Raw genomic sequence first — 27500 nt, forward strand, 5'->3', positions numbered from 1 at the left:
GTGAAACAAATCAGATCGCTCTCCAGAATTTTAGATAGGGATAACAGATGCCGGTTTCCAGCAGGCTGGAAAACAAGACTCTGATAAGCACTTGTTGAATAGTTTGGAGAGTATAGACAACAGCTCCAGAGAACACTTCTACAAGACAATAACAGGTATGCTGTCTGGGCAACAAGCTGTAGAGGAGTCTAAGCAGGAAATTATTTTAGATGCAGAAGCTGGAGTGATACGAATGTAAAGCAATGGATCAACCTGTTTGTTGGGAATAAAAGGTACAACGCAACTAGTGGAATCAAGAAATGATATTGATGAAAATTTTTTAGCAAACAATTCACCTTTGTCTTTAGGTGAGGTGACAAAGTCTGAACCATACAAGAGAGGTGGAATAACAGATTTGCCCTTATTATTAATACTATTAAAGATTCTCCAAAAGTAACAAGAGCCTAATTTTTGAGACGAGATACGAGATTTAATGACCTGAGAATAGCGGGCTTTGGCGTTGGACAAAACCTTTTTACAATGGTTTCTAGCAGTAATAAACAAACATCTGTTTCTGGAGAATTGTTTTGTTGATAGATATGAAAGTAACGGTTTCGATTGGCAATCGCAGCAGCACAGTGTGAGACAAACCATGGAGGAGAGTGAGGCTTGACCTGGAATCGTCGAGAGGGAACAAAAGATTTCATGCCAGCCTAAATCCACAAAGTTATGTAAGAAGCACATTTGTCGACAAGACAAAAGATTTCTACCAAAGGGCCATCACAAAGAAAATCAAGGAAAGAGTCCCAGTCAGCTTTAAGGTATTTGTAAGAGATACGCTAATAGGGGGATTCAGGTGATGAAGAAGAATGAGATATTAGTTTTAAAGAGATCAAACTGTGATCTGAAGCACCTAAAGGTAAATGTGGAGAAATTGAGAACTGACTAGGATCAGTAATAAGACATAAGTCGAGTAGAGAAGGTAAATGATTCGGGTTGTCTGGAAAGCGAGTTAAAAAGTTGACTATTTAAGTTAGAGATTGAGAAAGGTAAAAGTTGTGGGCTTTAATGCCTGCAGAATCACTGATACTAGAGCTAAGCCATTCAGAATGGTGAGCATTAAAGTGGATAAAGAGAGAGGGCTTGATCAATTTGATAAGAAATAACATTGAAAAGAATGCAGTCTTGAGATGAAGGAGAGCGATATAGAACAAATAGAAAGGCAATAGAGTGAAGTGGTGCTAAACGAAAGCACATGAAAGAATCGTCTGTGGATTCAAACCTAGTTTCATAACAAATGGGTGAATTCTTACGAATGTAAATGCCCAGGCCAAGCATGTGAAGATTGGAGTCATTATGAATTAAAAGAAGATAACCATCAACACTAAGATCGCAAGATGAGACAGCCGAACTCAAATTAGTCTCACAAAGAGCAAGTAGGTCTGGTGAATTTTGCAAGAGATAAGACTCAACAGAAGAAAAGTTCCTTTGAAGACCACGATTATTAGTGAATGATAGGTTTAGAGAACTTGGTGATGATGATGGTTTTTTGTGTTTCAAAGGTTTTGGTACTTTATTCATTTTTAAATTTGTTGAAGAACTTGACTCAAAGCATAGATAGTACTCAGGAACACTGTTTAATAGCCCAAGGAATTGCCTTATTACTATTAATAAACCCTAAGCTGTAACAAAGGGCTCCAAATGTGGCCTCCACAATGTACACCAAAAGTACAAACAGGGACACCATCCATGCGCAAAATATCATTGTTAATACTTTGATATTTTTCAGCTGTTGATGGAATCAGCCTCCTGAGAGCTACCACAGATTTAGGAAACCTGACTAGTCATAAAAATAAAGACACAAGCAAAACCCATGCATTGAGTCAAAAAGATCCAGCATTCAGCATCCTAAACTGGAAACAATGTATTAAAAATACATCTGCGCCAGCCTTATAGATGAAGAAACGGTGCGAGGCTGGTCAACAGATAGAATCTGTTTACCCCTTAAGTTTTTGCCTAGGAGGCCTTCTACAAGACAGTAGCCAGATGCATTTAACATCTGCCCAAGATGAGTATTTTTATCGAGACACTATCTCTAGTCTTTACTCAACCAAGAGCCCCAAGGCAGGGGGTGTTTAAAGTCGGAGTCGGCTTCTCCTAGCCTTTGCCTAAAAAGGCGTATCCTATAAGGCAGCAGGACATGAAGTCTTCTATTAAAAAATCTATTTGTTAAGATAATAGCTTAATAAATGTGCTGAACAAAGAAATAATGCATAGTAAACTGCACCAGGTTTTAACTTTAATAAATTCTGAAAACAAAGCTCTGTTAGGACTTTTCTAACAAAATCACTTTTAACAAACTCTGTTAAGACTTTTCTAACAAAATCACTTTTTTTTTTGCAATACTTAAGTGCATTTGTTGCTGCTTTCTCCACAAGAGTCCCTGTCTTTAATGATCAACAAAACCTTAGTACGTTTTCAGGATTGTATCGAAACTTTAAAAAAATCTTTAAAAAAAAATCTTTTTTTTTTAAAGATTTTCTGGTTATACCTTTATTTTAGTTATACCATGAAATGAGTTCTACACAAAAATGTGAATAAATTAACTTTGTTTAACATGTCTTTGGAATTTCGTTATTTTCTTTTTTTATTCTTCTAGCTGCAGTTGAGAGGCGTATTTTGATAAGTTCTACTTTTCTACTTTTTTTGGAGAAGTAGAAAATAGAACCCATTACTTTGACAATTTTAGGGAGATTGTTAATGTAAATTGAAAAAAGTATGAGGTGAAAGATAAAACCTTAGGAAACTCTTGAAGTTATATGAATTGAAGAAGAGTGCTGTCCATTTCTATAGTCTTTATAGAATTATATGATTCTTTAGTCTTTATAGAAGATGTCTCCTGATACACAGTAAGAAGTGAGATTATGGTGAAGACCAGCATGCCACACATTAATAAAGGCTTTAGAAATGTTGAGAGCAATAGCCTTTACCTCTCCACATCTATCTAATGCACAATAAAACTTATTGGTACTCATCGTTCAAAAATTAGCAGTAGAACAAAAAGATCGAAATCCAATAAAATGATCAGAAAATAAGTTATTAAAGTCAAGATGAGAGATTAAGTGTTTGTTAATATACTTTTTTGATAAAAGACTCATTTCTTGTGATAGTATGAAGACTAATGGGACGGCAGTAAGATAAGTCAGATTGCTCACCAGTATTCTTAAAAATAGGGATAACAGATGTAGCTTTACAGCAGGCTGAAAAACAAGACTCTGATAAACACTTGTTATATAGTTTTGAAAGTATATATGATAGCTGTGGAGAACATTTCTACAAGAATATAACAGGTATATATTGTCGAGACCACAAGCTGTAGAAGAGTCTAAGCAGAAAATTACTTTAGATACAGAAGCTGGAGTGATAAGAATGTAAAGCAATCAATCAATCTGTCAGCTATATCAGGTAGGATGTGATTGGTGGAATCAAGAGATGAGATTGATGAAAAGTTCTTAGCAAACAATTCAGTTTTTAGCAAACAAAGAACTTCTTAGCAAACAAAGCATTAGACAAAAGGTTTTGTCTAATTAATGCTTTGGCAGTAGACAAAAATTTTTTACAAAGGGCCATCATGAAGAAAATCACAAAAAGAGTCCCAGTCAGCTTCAAAGTAGTTGTAAGAGGTATGATGAATGGGGGATAGTGATGATGAAGAAGAATGAGATAAACGTTTTTGAGTGATTAATACATAATCAGAAGCACCTAATAGTGAAACCGAGCACTGACTAGGATCAGAAAACAAGATATAAGTCAAGTAGAGAAGGTAAATGATTCGGATTGTCAGGAAAGTGAGTTGGAAAATTGACTACTTGTGTTAGAAATAAAGAGAAGCAAAAGTTGTGGGCCTTAATACCGGCATAATCACTAACACTGGAACCAAGCTTTACAGTGTGATGAGCATTATAGTCATCAACAACAACAATGTTGGGTGAAGGGTAAAGAAAATGGACTTGGTCAATTTAATCAGAAATAACATCAAAAAGGCTGCAGTTTTGAGATGAAGGAGGGCTATATAGAACAAAGAGCAAGGTGATTAAGTGAAGTGGTGCTAAACCAAAGCACATGGAAGAATAGTCTGCGGATTTAAACTTAGTTTCCCGAAAAACGGGTGCATTCTTAGGAATGCAAATTTCTGGGCAAAGCATGTGAGTATAAGAGCCTTTACAAATTAGAGGAAAATAACCATTAACACTATGATCACAAGAAGAGACAACTGAACTCAAAAAGCAAGTAGGTCTAGTAAACTTTCAATTGACATATCAGACAGGGTTTTCAACAAATCCAAGTCAATGTCATTTAACATGTTTAGACAGTTTAGATTCTCAAGAGTTTTTTTTTACACCTTTAAGGCTGTAAAATTTTTTCATCTCAAAAACACTGTTTCATCTAGTACAGTGGTGGAGCAGCAGTTGTTTGCATCATTTTCACCTTTCCTAAGCAATATGTGAAGTTGTGGTGAACATTTTAATTATAGTATCTTTATCCTCTATTGCTACATTTGTCACATTTTAATCCTCAGATATTTGTTTTAAATTCATTTAAATTAAACAACTTAGCTTTGAATTAACTGATGTTTAATTACACTAACCTCTTAGATAAATTAACTTAATATTGTTATTTTTTATTTTTGTTTGTTTTTAATATTAAATTATAATATTTTAAAATTCACTGCCACCTGTGACATCATATTAGGTTGTCATTGAAAAAAAAATTTCTAAAGAGAACTTTCATTTTCAAAACAACAACTTAGATTTATTGTAAAAGCAATGTAGAAAAAAAGAACTTAATTATTTTTCCAATAAAAAAATAATTTTTTCTAAAAACTGTCAGTTGCATCGAAGTTTTTTGATTTCTCTCAAACTTTGAGACTCTGAAAAACTGAGAAAAATCCGACAAGACAGAGTTCTGAATGGATCCATGCAACCAGCAAAAAAGATTTCATTTGGATTCAATTGAAAAACAAATAATATTCTGATGCACCATTTATATTATAAGCTAAAAGAAGCATTCAAGTTATTCGAGGAAAGCATCGTCAAATCAAAATTGGGCAAATTTTTTAACCACCACCCACACTAATGTGAAATCAAATCAAATTTATGCATAACCTTTGCTTGTAGTTTGCATGAAAATATGGTATATGCCTTTGCTACATTAGCAAAAAATATATTCAAACATCAAAAAGATTTCAAAGAAGTCTACTGTAACAGAACTTCTCCAACACATATCAGAAATAAAAAAAAAAAAAAGAAAGAAAAACTGAAAAGAAAAACTAATCAACATTTTTCAAGAAATTGAAAAGAGCTTCAATGAATATTGCAAACTAAAAACTGCAGTAATCCAAGTCGAATGGGCTGAAAACGCTAAATGTTTATATCAAAATAAACCGCAAACGGCTCATTTTGGTCAAACCCAAATTAATTCATGACTCTTGCAATCTGTGACATTGAACTAAAAACATTTTCTTATTATTTCTGATTCAACTGATCACACAAAGTCTTTAGTTATACATGGATAAAATTGTTCATTTTGTTCCTAATCAAGTCAAAGAAGTTGTCATACAATCAAGTCTTGTTTAAACATGTTGAGCAACAATGTCATTATTAGTTTTAAAACAAAAGCAATAGTTGTGTTTGAAATTCATTTCAAGAAAAAAAAATTCTGCAATTTTTTTTGCAGAAATGAGCACAAAAAAGTGGTTGACAGAATTAAAGCTAATGTTGAGTGAATCGATTTGCTGAGAAGCACATAAGGATGATGAGAGATCAGCACTAGATGGACAATAAGAGATCAGCACCAGACGAACAATGAAAGATCAGCACCAGATGGTCGATGAGAGATCAGCACCAAATGGTCGATAAGAGATCTAATCAGCACCAGATTTTGTTTCAGCATTAAAAGATTTGCAAATATCTATAATTTAAATGCAAGAAAGTAATATGAGACAGCAAAGAATGAACAATTTTAAATCAATACCATCAACTTTTCAATTTGAACTCATTCAAAAAAAATAAGATTCATCAAAAATGCATTATTTATATGTTCAGAATGATAACATGTCATTAAACTTATGTTTTAATTTTTGTCTTGTTCCATTGTTAAAACATTAAATTTGCATTTAACTTGTATTATAAAATTTTAGTTCAGAATTATTATAGAGTAATAAAAAATATTTCTGAGTTATAAAAACTTTTATTAGAGAAAATCTCTTAGCATGGTACATCACAGAACTATGGAAATAGCTATATATAAATACTAGATTAAGATGCACATACAAAAAATCACTAAAAACATTAAACTGAATTAGCCATTTGCAAGAAATTTAGCACATACGTTAACTGAGGGTTTGAATTTGGCAGTCAGTATCTATTTTGGCACAGTCTCAACTCTTGCTCTAAATGCTGATTTAATTGTGTCACAAAGTTAAAACATACTAACATATCTTTTTACCACAATTTATTTAACCACTTTTTTAACCTTTCTGTATTTTCTGCATGCACTAGTGGTATAGTGGTAGAGCCAAAAAAACGCAGCCCACTGGGTTTTTTTGAGTTTTATTGGGTTTTTTGGGGTTTTTTTAAAAATAGCTTTTTTTGCTTAGAAAGTGAAAGACATAAAACCTATTTTGTATTCAACATATCTTTAAACATTTAATTTTTTCAAAATAATAATTAAAAACACATGGTAATAGTTATATTTATTTATTGAAAAGAGCTTTTACAAGGAAAATTTAATAAATTGAAGAACTGTAAATAAAATTCTTTATACATAATTTTGCTTTGTTTGATTTTTACAATAATTTTCAATTCTTATCAGCTTTTCAGATGTTTTTGACAGATTTCCAGTTAAACACTTCCTCTGGGATCATCAAGAATAAACTAAAACAAATATAAATTACACTTAAATAATAGAAATATAATTTTTTTCAGAATTTAGATGGTTATACTGAAGTTAAAAACGATTTTTCCTACTACTTACCTACTTATTGATCAGATTCGATATCATCACAGGAACTGCTGTCAGCTGCTGAGCTATTGTGAAATGATTTGTAAATCTTCACAAGTTTCAATGCCTGATCTGCACCAAGACGATTCCTGATCTTCGACCAGACAAATCCAAAGGTTGAAAACCATCTCTCAATTGAGGCTGAGCTAGCAGGACAGGAGTGTAGAGAAGCTAGAAAGCTGCAGAAATTGGCAGAAACCTCTTTTTCCCTGATTTGAGATCTAGTAACCTTTCCTTTCATGATGTTCCACCGTTCTGATGGAGAGATAACCTTCAGTGATTCTGAGAACATTTGCTTGGGGAACACCTCCCTGTCCTTCAAGTTAAACTTGTATAGTAAACCTAAGAAATCAGGGTTCCTGTCCTCTAACCATTGCTCTGCACTGTTTTCATTATCATTATCAATGAAGCTTTTGTAATCATCTACATAGCGATGGTCAGTTATATAGGCCAAAATATGAAAGGGTTGTACAGCATCTTGAAATCTCTTTTTTATTGCATCATAGTATATAGATAGCTCTTCATCCTTTATCAATGAATACCAGATATGAACTGCATCAGAGAGATGACAAGAATCACTCTGCATCTTGTCTAAGGCAATCCCCAATTTTTTCATTTGACTAAAAAGACGACTTGCCTCACGTTTGATGGTATATTCTCAATTATTCTTCCAATATTGGCTGGAAAATCTTCCATCTTCTCTCCATAGATTTCCACGTAGAAGTTATAATTTTTCTGGTATGTCTCAATGCAGGCAACTTGAGAGTTCTAGCGTGTTTCATTTGGCAGCTGAGGCATACATCCACCTTTTTCCTTTAACAAACCATGGGCCATATGCACATTTCTAAAATATTTCTGAACTTCCACAAACTGTTTTAGAATTGTTGAAAAAGAATTGCAAATGTCTTTCTGTAGCAAATTCATATAGTGTGCATTACAGCCATATGTTAACATATCAGGATACTCTTGTTTGATCAGCTCTTTCATTTTCTTCATCTTAGCTTCATTGTTAGTGCAGACAGCAAATACAAACTTATTATAATCATTTTTTATGCTAACTATAGCTTCATTGATGATTTTGAAGCAGTATTCTGCAGTTTTTTTTTCTGATCCTGAGTCAACTATGTTGTACAGATAACTCTTTTTTCCATCATAAAATGAGTGAGCAATTATTGGGTCATTCTGAATACTAGACCATCCATCTTGACAAATTACCAACGTGTCTTTGGTTTCCAGTTTGTTCTTTATACCAGCTGACAGATCATCATACACTTCATTTAATAGATCTCACCCAGTTTCTTTCGGCTTGGTGGGACATACCCAGGATGAAGAAGAGAGCAAAGTTTCTGAAACTCACAATTTTCCACTGAATTAAAAGACATGTTAGAGCTGAAAAAAAACCAGGCAACTTGCTTGTCTGCTTTCTGATCATTTGATGTTCTAACTACAAAGTTATTTAAGTTACTACTTTTAAACCTTTTTGCTGGTGTGGAGCTGGACATAATAGATCCTTCGGAAATTGAAGTATCTGACTCATTTGACAAGAGGCTAATATTGCTCATTGAGCTTCCAGGTCTTGGTTCTTGTTCATCAGTGTCCTTCTTTCTCTCTTTACACTTCTCCAAATGAATAAAAACTCTTTCAATTTTTCCACTAATCTTCTTTGAACAATGGTGACACTGAACACTATTTTTGTCCCCTTCTATCTCACTGACCTCCTTCCACTCCCATCCTTTCTTCCTTCCACTTTCGAATGGCATTCTTATAAAGATTTTTTTCTGAAAAATACACATTGCATCGAAATATGCAAGTTAAATATACTTAATGCTACACAAATAATAATACTGTTTAAATAAAAGTTTCTTGAGTAATTTGTAAAATAGAACACAGGCCTGACTTTAATATGGTTGATAAAAGCCACTGAGATCACTGAAAGTATATTGTAAAAAATACTAAAACTATTTTTTCAGAAATATTTCAAAAAAATCATGTCTTTTAAAAATTTTGATTCTTATTAAATACTATATTCTGATCATATCCATATCCTCTTTGCAATAATAATTACCTTTTAATTAGTCATAATTATGTTTAAATGTTTTCTGAAATAAATAAATCACAGAAAAAAACCAAGCAAAGAGAATCCTTTAAATAAAATATTATTTAAAAAAAACTCAAAAAAACCCAGGTTTCTTTGGGGTTTTTTAACTGGGTTTTTTTGGGTGGGTTTTTTAATGCCAACCCTGGGTAGAGCACTTGCCTTATAAGCAAGAAGTTCCGAGTTCAATCCCCACCATGTTCCTGATAGTACAGCGCTCAACTTGTTACTCTGCGCAGCAGCTTTGTTCGTCAAGGTTCCTGTTTCAAAATTATAGAGTTGAGAGAGGGTTGTAACCACAAGGTAGCCTCCTTGACTGCAGGGGCCTTCACGGCCTTGGGAAGGTGAATATTTTGAAAAAAAAAAAATTTACCAAAAGTGCATTCTCAAAAACTGTATGCATTTTTAGGAGCTAAGCTGTTTTATACAGTTCAGGAAATTATTTTTTTAATAATACCTACAAAGATTACTAACCAAAGTTGAAAAGATTCTCAATCTTTACCACAGTAAAGTTGAGTTTTTTTAACTAACATTTTATTTGACAAAAATATGAACATCTATGTAAAAAAGGTAAGAAAAAAAAATAAGTTTAGGAACCATGGGTGCGAGCTATGATTTGCCTTAAACTTTTTTTTAAATGTCAGAAAGTATTGACCTTTAACAATTTTTTTGGTCATTTATTGGCCAACCTACAACACATAAATTCCCAACATCGTGAAAATGCTGTAAAACATTTATTTCTGGCTAACACCCTGTTAATAAAAATATAATAAAACAAACAACTTTTATTCACGGCATTGTATCATTAAAAATAAATTTAAATTTTTATTTTCAATTCAAATATTCAATCATTAAAGTTTTGTAAAACATTATTTAAATATAAATGGCTTTACTATTTAAATATAAATGGCTTTACTATTTAAATATAAATGGCTTTGCTATTTAAATATAAATTATTTAAAAACTTTGGCATTAATAGAGGAATATTTAAAATATAAATAAGACAGACAGTGCACCTAAACAGTACTAACAATAATAATAAAATGGATTTACTATTTAAATATAAATGACAATAAAACAGATACAAATAAGTGTAAGCAGGCTGCTAAATTAACATAAATAGAAAAAACCTAATACATAATTTTTAACATTTTTGCACAGTTATAACTTAAATAATTTTCATACCACATGTTTCACTGATAATGATCAAGTTTCTAATGAATCCATTTTGAGAAACATACCATGGGTTAGCAGCATAAACTTTGATATTTGATAGTTCAACTGGTTTTTTATTTGTGGTAGAATAAACAATTGTTCCATTGACACTGATAGAATACTGATAGGTATTACTTTCTATATAAAATTCTTGTCTTACATTAATTTGACTCCAAGTTTTTAAATAAAAGAGCATTGAATAATAAAAACTATGGAATGAACCATTTATAGTTGAAGTAACATACAAACTACCATTTGGGGCAAAGTAAATAGCAGGATTGCTATTATGAGTTGTATCATTGCTGTTATCTGGAAATAAATGAATAACACTTCTCCAATTATGGTCAAACGCATTTGGCTTTACTTCAAACAATACAGAGTATTCTTTATTTAATGATTTTAAGGTTGTAACATAAGTATTTCTTGCTAAAGGTACTTCATCTTCCATTAAAAGTGAATCCTGTATAATCTCAACACTATCTACATAAAACATTATTTAAACTTTAAAGGAAAATAAAGATTTTTACTGAAAAAAAATTTAAATGATCGCAATTTATACTGATATTTTATTTTGAAAAAAATGCTTAGAAACCTTGACAATAAATAATATTATTAAGGATTTTCTGCCCATTTCTGCATACACAAGTTGTGAACAAACCATTGTAAAAAATACATTCCTTGATTGGAATTGATGCAGTTCTAATTGTATTTCCATTTTCTACAAATTAAAACAAATGTTTAATAATTCTTTTAAATAGATTTTACAGAAATTTATATATATATATATATATATATATATATATATATATATATATATATATATATATATATATATATATATATATATATATATATGTATATATATATATATATATATACATATACATATACATATACATATACATATACATATATATATATATATATATATATGTATATATATATATATATATATATATATATATATACATATACATATACATATACATATATATATATATATATATATATATATATATATATATATATATATACATATATATATATATATATATATATATACATATATATATATATATATATATATATATATATATATATATATATATATATATATATATATATATATACAATGTAACAAAGTCTTTACTTAGAAGGCCTTCTACAAGACAGTAGCTGGGTGCAGTTAACATCTGTCAAAGATGAGTATTTTTATCAAGACACCATTTCTAGCATTTACTCACCCAAGCTCTAAAGCAAGGGATTTGTCTCTCCTAGCCTTTGCCTAAAAAGGCAAACCCTATAAGACAGCAGGGCATGAGGCAGGTAGTACTGGCTTACATGATACAAATACCAGGGTGATTGTATAATTCTGAACCTGACCTGACCTGGAGTAGTTGAAAGAAAATTTTTCCTGTAAGCAGTACATTAAAACATTGATGAGAATACTTTAGAAATGCATTAGAATAAACATTTTAATAGAATACTTGTGATTAAGGTGATGCTAGGATAAATACCTATGTATTTATCCTAGCATCACAAATTCAAAATTAAGAAATAATTTCAGTTTTCACCTGATGATTTGTTACTACACAAGTTTCCCCTGTAAACACTTTTAAAAAAATAATTGATTCTCCTTTAACTAAAGGATCGCTTAAAAAAGCTATTTTGTTTCTTGCACAAATCTTGCACCATACTATTTTAACTAGCCATTTTCTTCCGTGTATATGAAAATTGTTTCTTTACCTCACAAAAGAAAAAAATTTAAATTCTTAGATTCTTAGGTTTATTAACATCGTGTTTGTAGAAAATACCATTTTAAAAAACTCTTTATACTTGAACCTTTTTTTTCTTCTGCATACAACTTTTTGTTTTAAAAATTAATAAGAAATTAAAAGTAAAAAAACCCATGCACTAAACAATATCAGAGGTATTGTTATGGAGTTCCACTTCCTCTTAATTACTTATTTTAGATCAGAAATTAAAAAATAAAAAAACATTCAAATTAAATATTATTAGAGGCTATGAAAAGATGTTCCACTTCCTCTCCATACTTTTTTTTTACAATTTCAGTTTATACATAAAAGCTTAGTTGAAATATTTTTATGCAATTAAAATATGCTATTCTTTACCGTATTTAGATCAATCGATGCCTAAAAAATCTGCTGTAACTATGATTATATCGGTCGCTGAATGTCCTAATCCTAAACATTACCGCTTTTATTTTTTTGAGTGCATAGATTATTTTCTTGATAACAAAAACTATCCAAAATATCATTCCAATAAACTTTGAAAAAATATTTATAACTTTTTATAATTGATAAACAAAAATAACAGGTAAAATTTATAAAACTAATTCAAAAACTAAAAACTTTCAAAATAAAAGTTCATATAAAAATACTCGAACCTGAAACTTAAACTGAAATTAGTACTCGCATTATATATTATCTTTGAAAAGTTTCAAGTGTGTAAATTAAAATGTTTAAAATTTTATTGCGTTAAATATTTGGATAGAGGTGTAACTAACTTTTAAAGAAGTTAAAAGTTAGTTATACCTCTATCCAAATACTTAAATTGTTTTTAAAATTATCTTTAATTTGACAAGCAATATTGCAAAGTTATGAAACTGTTTTAGCAATATGTATTCTGGCTTTTATTTTCACTCCAACTGTTTCAAATAACTATGACATGCATAAATTATGCATAAATTGTTTAATTATTGCTTTAAATTGGTTTTATTTGTAATATATAATAGAAAAACGATTTTTACCAACAAGATGGAAAACATTTATTTGATTTTTTTGGTACGCCTAACAACAAACTAGACATCCTCTATATATGTCCATATATCTGTATCACAGGTGGCAGATTTATTTAACTTTACCTATCTATGTTTTGAATTATTGTTAAAGCATCTTGTATAGATTTTTTTTATATAAGATCAAATATTAAAAAACAAAAAAAAATTTACATAATCTTTAAATTCAAACAAAATCTTTAAATTCAAAATGTCATTTGGAAGCAGTGGTTGCAAGAAAGTGCACAAATACAAAAAAACAGTTGGTAAAAGCTGCTTCGTTGTGTAAAGATAACAGAGACTGTAAGAGGTAAGAGATAGTGTAAAAGGAAAATGTGTCTTCCAATCACGACTTTATCTGCTGATTAAAGATCATCGGCATCATCTTGATGGTAAAATACAGACAGGAAAAGAATGTCAATACTGATCTTTACTATTAGAAGAAAATTCAATTCTATTCAATTAATTAGGTTTGTTTGCAATTTAAAAGTGACCATCCAAATTTCTAGAGAATAAATAATTTCTTTATATGTTTTATTATGAGGCTCCACCTTTTAAGGCAACTTCCTTTTAAAGTGCTATTTTTGCAAATAAGTATATCAATTATATGTATATCTAATTCAACTAATTATATATTTTATATGGGAATGGAAATTGAAACCACAAGAATTTGCCATAATAATGAATATCCTCACTTGATTTATTATGGTGCTGAGGATATATATACGATTGTTATGGTGCTAAGGATATATATGATTATTATGGTGTTGAGAAAACATATTGCTAGTTTGGTCTATGCAGCAAAAGTAGATTAAAAGTAGATGTCAAAAAAAAAAAGAAAAAGAAAACAGAGAATGTGATAACACATTTGTTTTATTTTTAGGTTTGTTTTATTTTTAGTATTTGTTATTCAGAAAAAAGTTAGACCTGGACCACCATTACCATATGTGTAAAACTGATGTTTTTCTTTAAAATACATTTTCTAACAAATCTAACAATATTACTATTAAAATTGAAAGCAATGAATTGTAAAAAAAAAAAAAATAGTCACCAGATATAAATAAATATCAGAGGCCAATAAAGATAATTATTCAAAAGCCATTCAATCACGAAGCCATTCAAAAATCTCAAACTGATAATTTTGTGGCCAAGGCCATGGTTTTGCCATAGATATTTTGCTAACTCTACAAATCATAAAAAAGTCTTGACCCCTTAATAAAAGAAACAGATATATTAGGTAAACGATATGTCATTATTTATGAAATGAAGATACCAAGCATGCTGTTTATTAGAAAGATTTTGATTTTTTTTTAGACAAAAGGCATAAGTGTTCAGAAAAAACTTTTTAAAAAACAGAATAATGAAAAATTAGAACTCTTTTTCATTTTATGTTGTTGACTTGGTAGTTAATGGTGTGGTATTTAATAAGCGCACAGAAATTTTAGTACATCTCAACTCATAAAAAGTTTTTAGTAAAAGAATTATTTAAACTAATGTTTTAATTCTTAATTTAATAAAAGGTACATAATATTTTGCCTTTCTAATAAAGGTGTTTTTGTGTTATTACCTAGTGATAGTTTTGCATTTAATTTTTTCTAATGATATCTTTGTTGAGTTTTGCTTTGAGTTAAACAAAGTCATACTTATAGAAATTGTTTGAAAAGTTGGTAGCTTTCAAAAAACAATAGTTGATAAAACAGCTTGTTAGTTAACAGCTTGTTAAGAATAATATGCAACTCAATAATACGCAGTATATCAAGAATATATTTTGTTTTATTCGGAAAATCTGCAACAAATTTTGCAACATTCAATTGAGTCTTGATTTAAGTAGAACACTGAGAGCTTTCTGATAATAATTAGCATAGGATCTAATCATTCCATGTGCCTATAATTAGTAAGTGACCGGGGCCCCGGCTAAAAATGTGACATTTTGCAAACCCCACCCCGGCCTCTGCAAAATTATAAGAATTAGCAGGGGTTGATAGCTGGGGCTAGAAAAAAATTTATAATACTTTATATATTATAATTTTATGCTTAAATTTACTATTTATTAAATACTGGCATAAATTTATATATTTTCAAAATCTAATTTTCTTCCAACGGGATTGCAAGCAACCACTATTAAATTATGAGTTATTTTAAAATAAAGAACAAGTTAAAATACTAGGAAACGTATAACTGAAGACTTAAAAAGTTAAAAGTTATATAAAAAATAAAGATGGGTAGGATTTATAAGGTTGTTTTGATGTTCAAGGAAAAAAACTGAATTAATAAAAGTTTTGGTAGCATGAAGGGACAGATACAGTAAAAGGGTGCAACTTGTTGAATGAAAAGCCTAGCAAGAATGAGTTTTGGCTTATTGTTATAGAGATGATAGCTCGTTTGAGCATTGACCATGATTGCATTTGAAGAAAAAAGAAAGAAATGCAACCTTACAAAAATGGGAGAGTGGCTTAAGTTTAACAGATAAAGCAGATCTAATTCATTTACAATGTGCTTTTAGACTTTTTGTCTGAGAGTAAGAGGGTTATTATTTGTCAATATAAGATTGCCAAAAATATCGCAATATTTTTTTGCAGTACATAAATGAGTTTTGTTGTCTAACAAAATTTGTGGATTTTAAGTCAAGAAATAAATCTATAAGCAACTGCAAGCTTTAGGCTGTTACAGAAATGAGATCAAATTTAAAATTGGCTAGCAATTAAAAAGTGAAGACTTTTTGTCAAGACAAGAGTATAAAGTTGAGTCGTCAGCAAATAGAGCCACTTAATATTTCATGAAGATTGTTATTATAGATAAAAAACAATACAGAACCAAAGATAGAAACTTATGGTACCCTTAAAGTTACTTGAAATAGAGAAGAGGGTAGGCCATTATATTCAAGAGTCAAATTAGAGTAAGATTTCTTTGCAAATAACTCAGCTTTATTCTGGGGAGAAATAAAAAGATTAGATCCATAAATTAAAGATTAAATGTTAGACTTACTTAAGTTAATGGCACTGTTGAAAATTAACCAAAAGTCACTAAAACCTTGCATCTGAGATAAGATACAAGATTTAGTAAACTGAGAATAACAGAGCTTAACATCAGACTTTTTTGCATTGGCTTCTTGCAATAATAAAAGGAGTTTTGTTCTTAAGAGAAATGTTCTTGTAAAAAAGTTAAAAAAAAAGAATAATGCTTAATAAAGTAATTGCTCAAGATAGTGAAATATTTGGAGTAAAATGAGGCTTGACCTTTAAATAACAATAATCCTTGAAAACGCATTTAAATTGAGATTTAAATGCGTTTTCAAGATTCACTTCCTTTCAACAACTGAAAACAAAACGACTGATAAATAAATAATAAACGAATTTCGGGTGGGCAATTTTAATTCATGGAAGTTAAAAAGCTTTTTTCTACCTTCCTGGCAACAAATTAATGGATTCCGATGTTTTAGAAATTATTGATGACCACATTGACACAGTTAAAAAATATGAGTTACTGATCTCTCGTTATGAAAGTCCTGCTGCAAGAACTTTTTTCATAAGTTTTATAAACAGTTTAAGTTCATTTTGTAAACGCTAGTATGATTGTGTAACAGTAGGTATTCATCTTTGCTATAATCTAGAGGTTTAATAACTAAATAATTATTTTTTTAATTTTAACTGCATTTTAACTTAATTTAGTTACATTTCCTAAAGGAAATTTCAAACTTTCCATTCAGAAAATCCTCTATATTTAAAGTTGTTCTGTGTATTTCCAATTTTGATTTATGAATGTAGATTTAAAATGCTAACTATTTTACCCTAGTTTTTTGCGGTTACAAATTAGGTTAAGAAATAAGACAATCAGGATACAAATGTAGAAGATGTTGCACAAACAGGTGCTAGATAAACAAGCGGTAGACAGTATTCTAGGAAGATTTTTGATAATGCATCCAGAGAAAACAGTGATCCAAAATATTTGTTTTGAGTTTATTAATTTTATTAGTAATCTTTGACTTAATCTTAATGTAAACTTTTATTTTCTGTTTTTTTTTTTTTTTACATCTTTGCTTCCAACAAGGCTTCAAGCAACCACTATTAGAGTTCAAAATTACTTTTTTCTACCTTCCTAAATGTCAACAAATTAATGGATTCCGATGTTTTAGAAATTATTGATGACCACATTGACACAGTTAAAAAATATGAGTTACTGATCTCTCGTTATGAAAGTCCTGCTGCTAAAACTTTTTTCATAAGTTTTATAAACAGTTTAAATTCATTCTGTAAACGCTAGTATGATTGTGCAACAGTAGGTATTCATCTTTGCTAAAATCTAGAGGTTTAATAACTAAATAAATATTTTTTTCATTTTAACTGCATTTTAACTTAATTTAGTTACATTTCCTAAAGGAAATTTCGGAACTTTCCATTCAGAAAATCCTCTATATTTAAAAAGATAGAGAAAAGATAAAATTTGTAGAGCAAGATAACGATTGACAGAAAACTTAAAAGATTGCAAATTATATGAATCAGGAAAGCAAGATGAAGGAAGCAAATTACAAAGAACTGATGTTCAAGAGAAAAAAAACTAGATAATCGTTGGAGGTTGGCTGCAAGAGCAGGTTTAACTATGTTTTCAATGCATTTTTGCACCTTGTCTAAAAGAAAAAGGGCATCATTAGAAGATCCGCCCCAGATATGGCAATAGTATTCCATAAAAGGACATATTTGAGATTTATGGAGACAAAGAATAGTATCCAGGGTAAGCAAGTATCAAGCTCAATAAAGAGATACAACCTTAGCAGATGCTAATTTTGTAATAAAGTTGATATACAGTTTCCAAGAAAGATTGGAAGTAAGAGTTAATCCTAGTAGATGAAGGATAGATGAATGGTAATGTACTCAATGAGTACATTATGAATGATAATGTACTCATCGAGTACATTACCATTCATAAGTATAGGAAGATCTAAATTATTGCTGTAACAATTGGCTAAAAAAAATTTAATTTTGTCTGAATTAAACTTCAACAGCCACAGAGAGCCCCATGCTGTAGCAGAAGTGAGATCTTTTTCAAGCTCAGATGCCCCCTCCAAGCAATCAGAGAGTGTTGGAATCTTATCATGACAGGAATAAATGTCAGTGTCATCAGCAAACAATGCCACCTTATGTGAGAATATCTAGAAGATCGTTAATGTAAATTAAAAAGAGTATAGGGCCAAGGATTATACCTTGAGGAGCCCCTGAAGTTACAGGATATGAAGAAGAGTGCTATCCATCGAGGACTACTTTTATATTATGATTGGAAAGGAAGGACTCAAAAATCTTAAAGATGTTACCAGTTACACTGTAAGAAGAAAGCTTATGGAGAAGACCAGCATGCCAAACTTTATCAAAAGCTTTAGAAATGTCAAGAGCGATAGCCTTAACTTCTCCATTTTTTTTAAATTATCGAAAATTTAACAAGTGTATTGTGCAAACATTTTTTCTCTAAATCCCCACTATATGAAAACGTTTTATATAAGTTTTTAACTTTATGTATAGTCTTATAAAATAAATGTATAGTATAAAAGTTTATAAACATATTATAATATTTATAAAATTTATAAAAAATAAGACCAGATCTTTTATAACTATATCTTATTTATAAATTTCAAGACCTATATAGCTCTTATTACTTATATAAAGTTAAAAAGTTATAACGTAATTTTGATTTATATTAGTTTTAAAACTTAAATAAATTGAAATTATGTTAACTAAATCAAAGAAACTATTAGACAAGATCTAAAATTTTAATATGCAATTACTTAGAATAAATCTAAACATTTTATATATATTAATTAGACTAGATATAAATGTGAAGTAGACAAAATTTAAATGCTTTATATATGTATAAAAATCCTATAATAGACGTCTAAAATACGTTTGAATATAGACGCTTTATGGACATTTGTTCTAAATGTTAATCTGGATTTCATTCTAAATGGATAATTGAACAAATCTGAACATTTTGTAGAAACATTGTTTTGACGCTTAATAGACGTTTGTGTGTTTACTGGGAGTAATAACAGGTACATTTAAAATAATTAGAATTAAAAAAAATATTGATAATAGTTAATATAATAATCGTAGTTATAAGCATAAAATTATTTAAAAAAATAAGTTAATGATTTATTAGGATGGTGTCACTCATTTACAAATCTAATCAAAAGAGTGCATAGTGGGCCAGAATTCACTTTTACTGCACAAAATTCATGACTAATTTAATATTAGGGCAAATATTTTCATGACTAATTTAATATTAGGGCAAATATTATATGAGTTCTGTATTCACTAAATTTGGCATGAGTACTAATATGAGATCACACTTCTTATAAAAGAGATAATTCTTTTATTTAGTTGCTTTGGATTTATATTGCTTAGTTACCAGATACTTAAGTCACAAAGTGGTAAATTAAATAAATTTCGTTGGATTTTCAACCCACCTATATTAAATAACAATTGAGTATTTAGGAAAATAATATTTTAGGAATAATAAAAACAAAAATAGTGCAAGAAAACATTGTCAATTTTAAATTATATCAAAAAATTATAAAGCAATAATATCATTTAAAGAAAATGTAAAACATCTGAAGGAAATGCTTTATGATTTGTTCAGTGTGATGTTGATTTACGCAGTGATAAAATAACAGGATCACTTGAAACTAGGAGTCTATTGATAAGTTTATTTGTTGCTCTTCTAGATGTTTTTCAGCTAAAATTTTCGTGATAAGATTTGAAGTCTTTATTTCTAGCCTATTGACCTTCCTCTGACATAAGTCTGATGGGTAATGTAAAAGTTTTAATTATGTCATGTCCATGTATCAATACTTTGTGAACTGATTGAGTCATGTAATTACATGGATTAATGGACATATAGTCTAACAATAATCCTTGAACATAACAAGGATTATTGTTTTGACATAGTGTCAAAACAATAATCCTTGAATTTTAAGCAGTCTATTTCATATCATGAAGAGAGTGTTACCAAGATAGTGTAAAATCTAAATATAAGGTTTTGATCAATACCCAGAATTTTAGCTGTTTGTTCATATGCTGCAAAAGCATGCCTTGAATTACTGTCATCGTTTCTTGTTCCAGAACCACCACTTTCAGGGAAATCAACAACAAGCTTCATTTTGTTCATAAAATCAGTCTGAATCTTTTGTTTAGCAACTGGTGTCTTTTTTGTATGTTCTTTAGAACTTGCTTGCCATTTTCTTGTTTCTTTTTAATATGCAATACATAAAATTATCTCAAAAAATCGAATCCATGCATGGAGACTGGAAATATCATATTTGAACTCTCTGTTAGTAAATCTATATCAAGGATATCAAAACTAATCATATTTTTGGAGGGACACCACACACTGAATAGCATTGGTATGAGTTAGCTTTTTCAGATAATATTGTTTGAACCTTCCCATCAATAATTGTAAGTTCAATAATACAATTCGCTTCAATAGAAGATTCGCAAACCTCTAATAAAATCATACTCAAATCTTACTTTTAATGTACTGACCTTCTTTGATCACAGATTCCTTGGGTTCCGTTTTGTATGCAAATCTTATGGATCCACAATAGGCTGTGGATGACGACTTTTGATTTCTCCAAATATGCACTTTTTTGTTTCTGTCAAAATTCAGTCAAATCCAATGGGACTAGACAAGTAAAAAATAATGATTCTTCACACTTTAAATCTCTGGTCATGTTAGGTTCTTACAAAGCTTGTTTATAAATGCTTTGGCCAGTAGCACTATCAAAACCAGCCTTACACATGAGTGTCATTGTTTAGTCGTTTAATAACAGGTGGCTCAGCACAGGTTCCTGAACTGCACAGATATTTCCAAAATATGAATAATTAAATCTTTTGAAGGAACTGAAGCTGAATAGTCCTCCACTGTAATATTTGCAGGATAATATTTCAATTTTGCATCCCTGACATCATTGTAAGCGCGGTAGATGTTATATTCTTTCTCCAAGGCTCCGCTTCTAATTAATTGATGGGAAGTTTTTGTCAGACTGTTTTTGGAATGTTTAAAATGTTCTTGGCAGCAATAACAATATATTCATCTCTAAATTTTTTAGTAGCAGCAGAAAAAAATTCATTGGATGAATGAGATTCAATTAAGCAATATACATGCAATTTTTGCAATTGAAATATTACACAATGTTGATGTCATCGAAATTACTCATTTATAATTTTTTTTTTTTTTAATTTCAATATTCAAATGCTTGGAGTCCTGGTAACTAAAGGATTTATTATAAATTATCAATAAATTTGCCTAATATATATAGATACTAAAATTAAAAAAAAAGTTTTCAAGATTAGATTACAAAATTTTTTACCATTTTGTCCACCTACTAGCCCACTGTGGAGTGGTATAAACCCTTTGAAAATAAAATTAATGGATATATTTCAAATATTTTTATGATTGTCGCTCACTATGAATCTATTTTATTGTGTTTGAGTCATTGTAAAATGGAGATAGGATACCAAAGTCAAGCAAATGACATCAAAGACTATTAATAGTGTGCAAAAAATGTAAGTGTACAAAGAAGTTAAATGCAACCATTATTAACAAAACAGCCAGTTACATTATAATACTTAAGTGACAACAACAGAAATTAAAACATGTATAATTTCTGTGAACAAGTCTTCTATGAAATGATTGCTTATAGTTTTAATATTTTAACCTGCTGTGAGAACTAAAAAAAAGATTAAAAGTAGTGTCTTTCCCCCCCCCTCCCCCATTCCCACACACACCTCTTTTTCTTTTTTTCCACACACACCTATTTTTATTTTTTTTTTTTTTTTTTTTTTTTTTCACACACACACCTCTTTTTCTTTTTTTCTTTTTTTTTTTTTTTTTCACACACACACCTCTTTTTCTTTTTTTTTTTTTTTTTTTTTGAGGGGGTTGGGGAAGGGAATAGGCTAACAGACATTGACCCTCTGCTTTCTACATTTAAAACCATTTGTATCCAAAAATAGAAAACTTTTTTACCACAGTTTTTTAATCTTTATTTTTATGTTTATACTGTCGAGAATTTTTTTTACTTAACTAAATTGTATGATATTGCCATTTCATTTGATTATTTTTTAACAAAAATGTCAAAAACTAATCAAAAGTTCTTCAAATTACAATAATTGGTAATTTTCGATAAAACATTTAAAAAATTGCAAAATTTAAGCTCTTAACTCTAAATATTTTAAAAGTTAAGATGTTTTATAATTCAGCCTAAAATACAATATTTTTAAAAATACTTGTTATGCTATATTATGAACTTTTAACAGTGTTTGTAGCAGTACATTTTCATATTATTGTCAGCCTGAGCAACATCATATTTTTGTTTATTGAGGAAGTCAAATGTAAAATCATATTATGAAAGTGTAAATTGATGGAAACCTCTTGCCCCAATATATTGGTTACTATTAAAAATCTATCCGCAAGATTGTTTGTACAAGCCTTATTTCTTTTGTAGTGACATAAATAAACAAGGTCCTATTGATTGACTCTTGACAAAATTCAAATATTGTTTCAAGAGAGTATTTAACCTGTAGTAAGATTCTGCAAGTTTGCAGTGGTACCAACCCTTTTTAAAGTGTCAGGAAGCACTGCTTCGAGTTCCAATGATAACTCTGTATCTGTCTGCCTTTTACTACAAAAGTGTTATTCTTGGCAAGCTTTAATTTCTATTAAGACAATACTTTGCTTTGTAAAGAGTAATTGTCTCCTAGTTGTACTTTGATTATGCGCAATAAATGAATGAGGATTTTGTAAAGCTTTTCATACAGAAGCTTCAAGAATTTATTTAACAAAAGCTGTATTGTTAGTAGTCCAGTTCTATCTGTTGCTTTCCACTTTTTAAAACCTGACACTTGACCGTTTGAAAACTGTTAATTCTTATGATTGTTATCACTTTCATATTGCTTTTCTGGATCATTACTTTGTGTCAGATAAAAAAATATTTGTGTTGTAAAAAGTTGAGACCACTTTTACACTAGGATAACTGTTGATTCTTGAACTGAATTATGATTCTCTGTTAAAGACAACCATTTTAATAATTGCAATTTCAAATCAGAAATTTCTAGAAGATTTAGTGGCGATTATGTGGTTCAAGTGGGTTTTAATTAATAATTATTGTTAATAATAAAATGTTTTTATACATTTTTGTTAAAATTCGTTAGAGAAATGTTAACTTTAGAGGTCATTTATTAAGTTAAACTTTGAGGTTATTTATGTCGTAAGAAATTTACATAATATTAAATAAATTAGAATGAAAAATTTTTGAATCCATTTGTGAAAAAAATTATGTTAATCAAAAACACTCCTCTTCTTGTCCCTAAGTTGTTACCTAGGGCTCCTTATGTGGCCTCAAAAATGTGCACAAAAAGCAATAACGGGAATACTATCCATGCACAACATGGCACTGTTAATACTCTAATATTTTTACAGATGGTAATAAAATCAGCTTCTCTGAGAACTACCAAAGAGTTCGGAAACCATACTACCAGCTGGCCTCAGAATCATTAAACTGAGTTTTAGAGCTGTACCTTTATTAGGAGATAACAGGAAGAGTTGCATAGCTATTATCAAGGAGACACAAGCAAAAACCTATGAGATTAGTCAAGAAGATCCAGCATTTATCATCCTAGGCAGGAAACAATGTAACACAGGTTTGCATTTAAGCCAGCTTATAGATAAAGAAGGGGTTCGAGCCTGGTTAGCAAAACTATTTTTCTTATCCCTTAAGTCTTTGCATAGGTGGCCTCCTACAAGACAGCAGTTGAATGCAGCTAACACCTGCCCACAATCAGTATTTTTATCAAGACATTATCTCTAACCTTTAATCAACCAAGAAACCTAAGGCAGGGAAATTTTAGCTGGATGTAGTTAACATCTGCCCAAGATGGGGCAGGTATTAATGGGTTACATGAAACCAGTAGCAGAGTGATCGTAATTTTCCTGGACCGGACCTGTAATAATTAAAAAAAGCTACTAACTGCAAACAAAACCTTAAAATATCAGGCATGATATTTTGGAAATGCATTAGGAAAAATATAAAAAAAAACAAAATACTAACAAAATACTAGAGATAAGGGTGAGCATAGGTTTTATAGTTGGAGTGTCTAGTCAATTAATGAGCTCACACTGTATCAAATCAGATTAAAACATTCAAACAGAACAAAAATATAAAATAACTTGCAGGTAAATAAACACCACACCAGAGGTTCAGACAGAACACAAACTTACATAAACATATCAAAACAACAATGTTTAACCAAAAAAAACGCTGTAAACATTCTAGCAAAATGCCATCTTTTTCTCAAGTTTATAAGTGCAGATTTTCTATTTACAATTTTTTTTAACAGTTTAGTATATAAAGAAAGTAAAAAATAGATAAAACTTATTGTGTCAATGAGAACATTTTTACTCTCATAAAAATTTTCATGAGTTTATTTACAAAAGTATGCAGCAAGTAATGTCTTAATTGAGAAAAAAACCACAAGAGAGTAAAGACCACTTTTTCATACTCAAAATGTGTATATATATATATTTATATATATATATATATGTGTGTGTGTGCGTGCGTGCGTGCATATGTGTGTGTGTATTAGTATCCAATTGTGAAGTGGTTCTTTGAGATCATAACCAACAAATAAAGCATTTTCCTTAAGAAGATTTCTAAAAAATTACGCTAAACTTTTTTTATTTCATTTAAGTTTTGTTTTCTGAAGGAACCTAATATTAAGAAAAACCGTGATAACATTTCACAATGACTATTTATTTTGTTATATTGACACTGATTTTCTTAAATAGTCATTATTGTTTGTAATTTTTACAGTCAGTTTTTTTCAGTCTCTATTGATTTTTAAATGCAGAGTTAAGTTATATTTATAACTACTGTATAACAAAATATATAACATACTGATATTTTATCAACTTTATTTTACTTACTGCATCTTTATTATCGTGAGTCTTGAGCCTGTCAATAAATTTGACTGATTAATTGATTTATATGTTGGTATAAATGTTGCATAAAACATATTTTTTTAAATATATTAATTTCTCAAAATGATTCAAATAATTCAAAATGTTATTGCTATTAACATAGCTTCATAATTAGAATAACATTTGATATTAATAAATTTCTGTTGCTGTTTTTTATTTTTGCTTTTCTTGTAATTTTTAATACATATCTTTTTTACTGATGTTATTATATTTTTTTATTATTCAAGTTTATTGTCTTGTATTTCATTTCTAAATTAGAATGGAAATATGATTTTTTAAACATGCTCTAAAATATAAAGATGTAACTTTATTTCCTCATATTATGTTAACAATGTTAATTAATTCATATCTTATTTGTATATAGTCAATATAATTTTAAGGTTAAAAAAAATTTACCTGTCCAAATTAAACCTAGAAGGTTTGCAGGAATATATTGAAATGCTTCTATAATAATGCCATCAGTATATACAATGCCAATTGATAAATGATAAGTTGCTTTAGGAGGAACAGTAGAGAGAACAGCTTCAATGTAATAAATTTTTTTTTTGCGTAGAAATACTAGATTTGATGTTAATTTTTGGACCCTATGAAAAATGTAAATATATATATATATATATATATATATATATATATATATATATATATATATATATATATATATATATATATATATATTTATACATATATATATATATATATATATATATATATATATTTCGATATATATATATATATATATATATATATATATATATATATATATATATATATATATATATATATATATATATTTCTCAAAGTTTAACTTAATAAATGACCTCTAAAGTTAACATTTCTCTAACGAATTTTAACAAAAATATATAAAAACATTTTATTATTAACAATAATTATGCAAGTGGTAAATTTCTTGTATTAGAACAACAAAACAAGTCATCTAGAGAAGTTTCAAAGCTTGTAAAATTTCACAAGTTATTTTACAGACAATTTTACAAATTTTACAAAAATTTTCTATATATTAAGTGTCTTAAAAACACACAATTGCAATACTTTTAATATTATTGCGATTGTAATTAAGACACTTTGTAGGTATATAGCTTCAGGCCCCTTTTTCCTTAAGGTGATGAATGAAACTTCAAAGGAAAATAACTGACAAATAGGTAAGACATGGAAGTATGTTATTTAGAAAAATTCCAAACTTTCATCTTTGGAAGCAAGATCAATTAGTCATGTTTTAAAGTTTTAAAAGAAAGGCAGCTCCCTAGCATAACATTTTTCATAACAACAACCTTAAACATATTAAAAATAATTAGTAATTTAAAATGTTAATGCAAACCACATATTCATCATCAAATCTAGATTACACACAAGAAGGACATCTATAAATTGATAGATCTCTTTAGTGAAAATAAAATTGCTTATGCAAATTTTCTTTTATTATGCACAAAAATAGACATTAAAAACCACTTAAACATATTACAAATAATTACTTATTATACTATACTATAAAATCAAATTCTGAATTGTACCTTCATCTAAACATTGGATTTTTACCTTTTCATATTGATGATCTTCGCAGTCTCATAAGTTCACTTACTTCTTTCCCTATTGTGCTTGGTATTTCAGAATCTAAATTACAGATTAATGATTCTAGCATAACTGATATAAATATAAATGGCTATACTATCGAACATTGTCCAACTGAAGCCAAAAAAGGAGGTGCTCTTCTATACTTGCAATCCAACATAAACTACAATGTTCGACAAGATCTTACAGTATACATCCCAAAGTATTTGGAATCTGTCTTTGTTGAAATTGTCAATCCTTTTTAAAAAAATATCATCATTGGCTGTATATACCGACACCCTTCGTTAAATCCTAAGGAATTCCTTTACGATCATTTTAACCCTTTACTTGAAAAGCTTAGTTCTGAAAACAAACAGGTTGTGATAATGGGTGACTTTAATATGGACCTACTAAATTACAATGAATCCAACATTATCTCTGATTACCTTGACTCATTATGTTCTTACTCATTTTTCCCTACAATAATTCAACCAACACGTATAACTTGTACATCAAAAACAATTATTGATAACATCTTTTTAAATTTTCAAACTCCTAATCTAATTTCTGGAAACCTCAAAATATCAATTTCAGATCACTTAGCACAATTTGTTTGTATTCCAAATACTCCTCCTAAAAACAAAAAAGTAATAACTACCAAACGATCCTTTAGGAATTTTGATAATAATAAATTTATACAGGCAGTATCAGATATTAATTGGGAACTTAATATTAAGAATGGTGACGATGTTAATGAATCTATGAACT

General features: G+C 29.2%; 1 protein-coding gene across 15 annotated transcripts in view; it reads right to left on the bottom strand.

Annotated features, from left to right (window-relative positions):
* The window catches only part of LOC136080643 (SCO-spondin-like), a 180233-nt gene that overhangs the window by 92333 nt on the left and 60400 nt on the right, over positions 1 to 27500 (bottom strand). For 14 of the 15 annotated variants that reach the window (XR_010638573.1, XM_065797570.1, XM_065797568.1 and 11 more), the window contains exons 4-6: positions 25566 to 25753; positions 10944 to 11069; positions 10322 to 10831 (exon numbers count right to left, since the gene is read on the bottom strand). Coding sequence is in view for 14 of the 15 variants with exons in the window: in XM_065797570.1 (XP_065653642.1) it covers positions 10322 to 10831; positions 10944 to 11069; positions 25566 to 25753 (824 nt within the window). In the remaining variant the exon portion in view is untranslated. Of the gene's footprint in view, positions 1 to 10321; positions 10832 to 10943; positions 11070 to 25565; positions 25754 to 26720; positions 27368 to 27500 lie in introns of those variants that run through there. The other variant, XM_065797567.1, reaches the window with a different exon arrangement.

The sequence above is a fragment of the Hydra vulgaris genome, chromosome 05, assembly GCF_038396675.1.
Source record: "Hydra vulgaris chromosome 05, alternate assembly HydraT2T_AEP".
Taxonomy (NCBI): Eukaryota; Metazoa; Cnidaria; class Hydrozoa; order Anthoathecata; family Hydridae; genus Hydra; species Hydra vulgaris.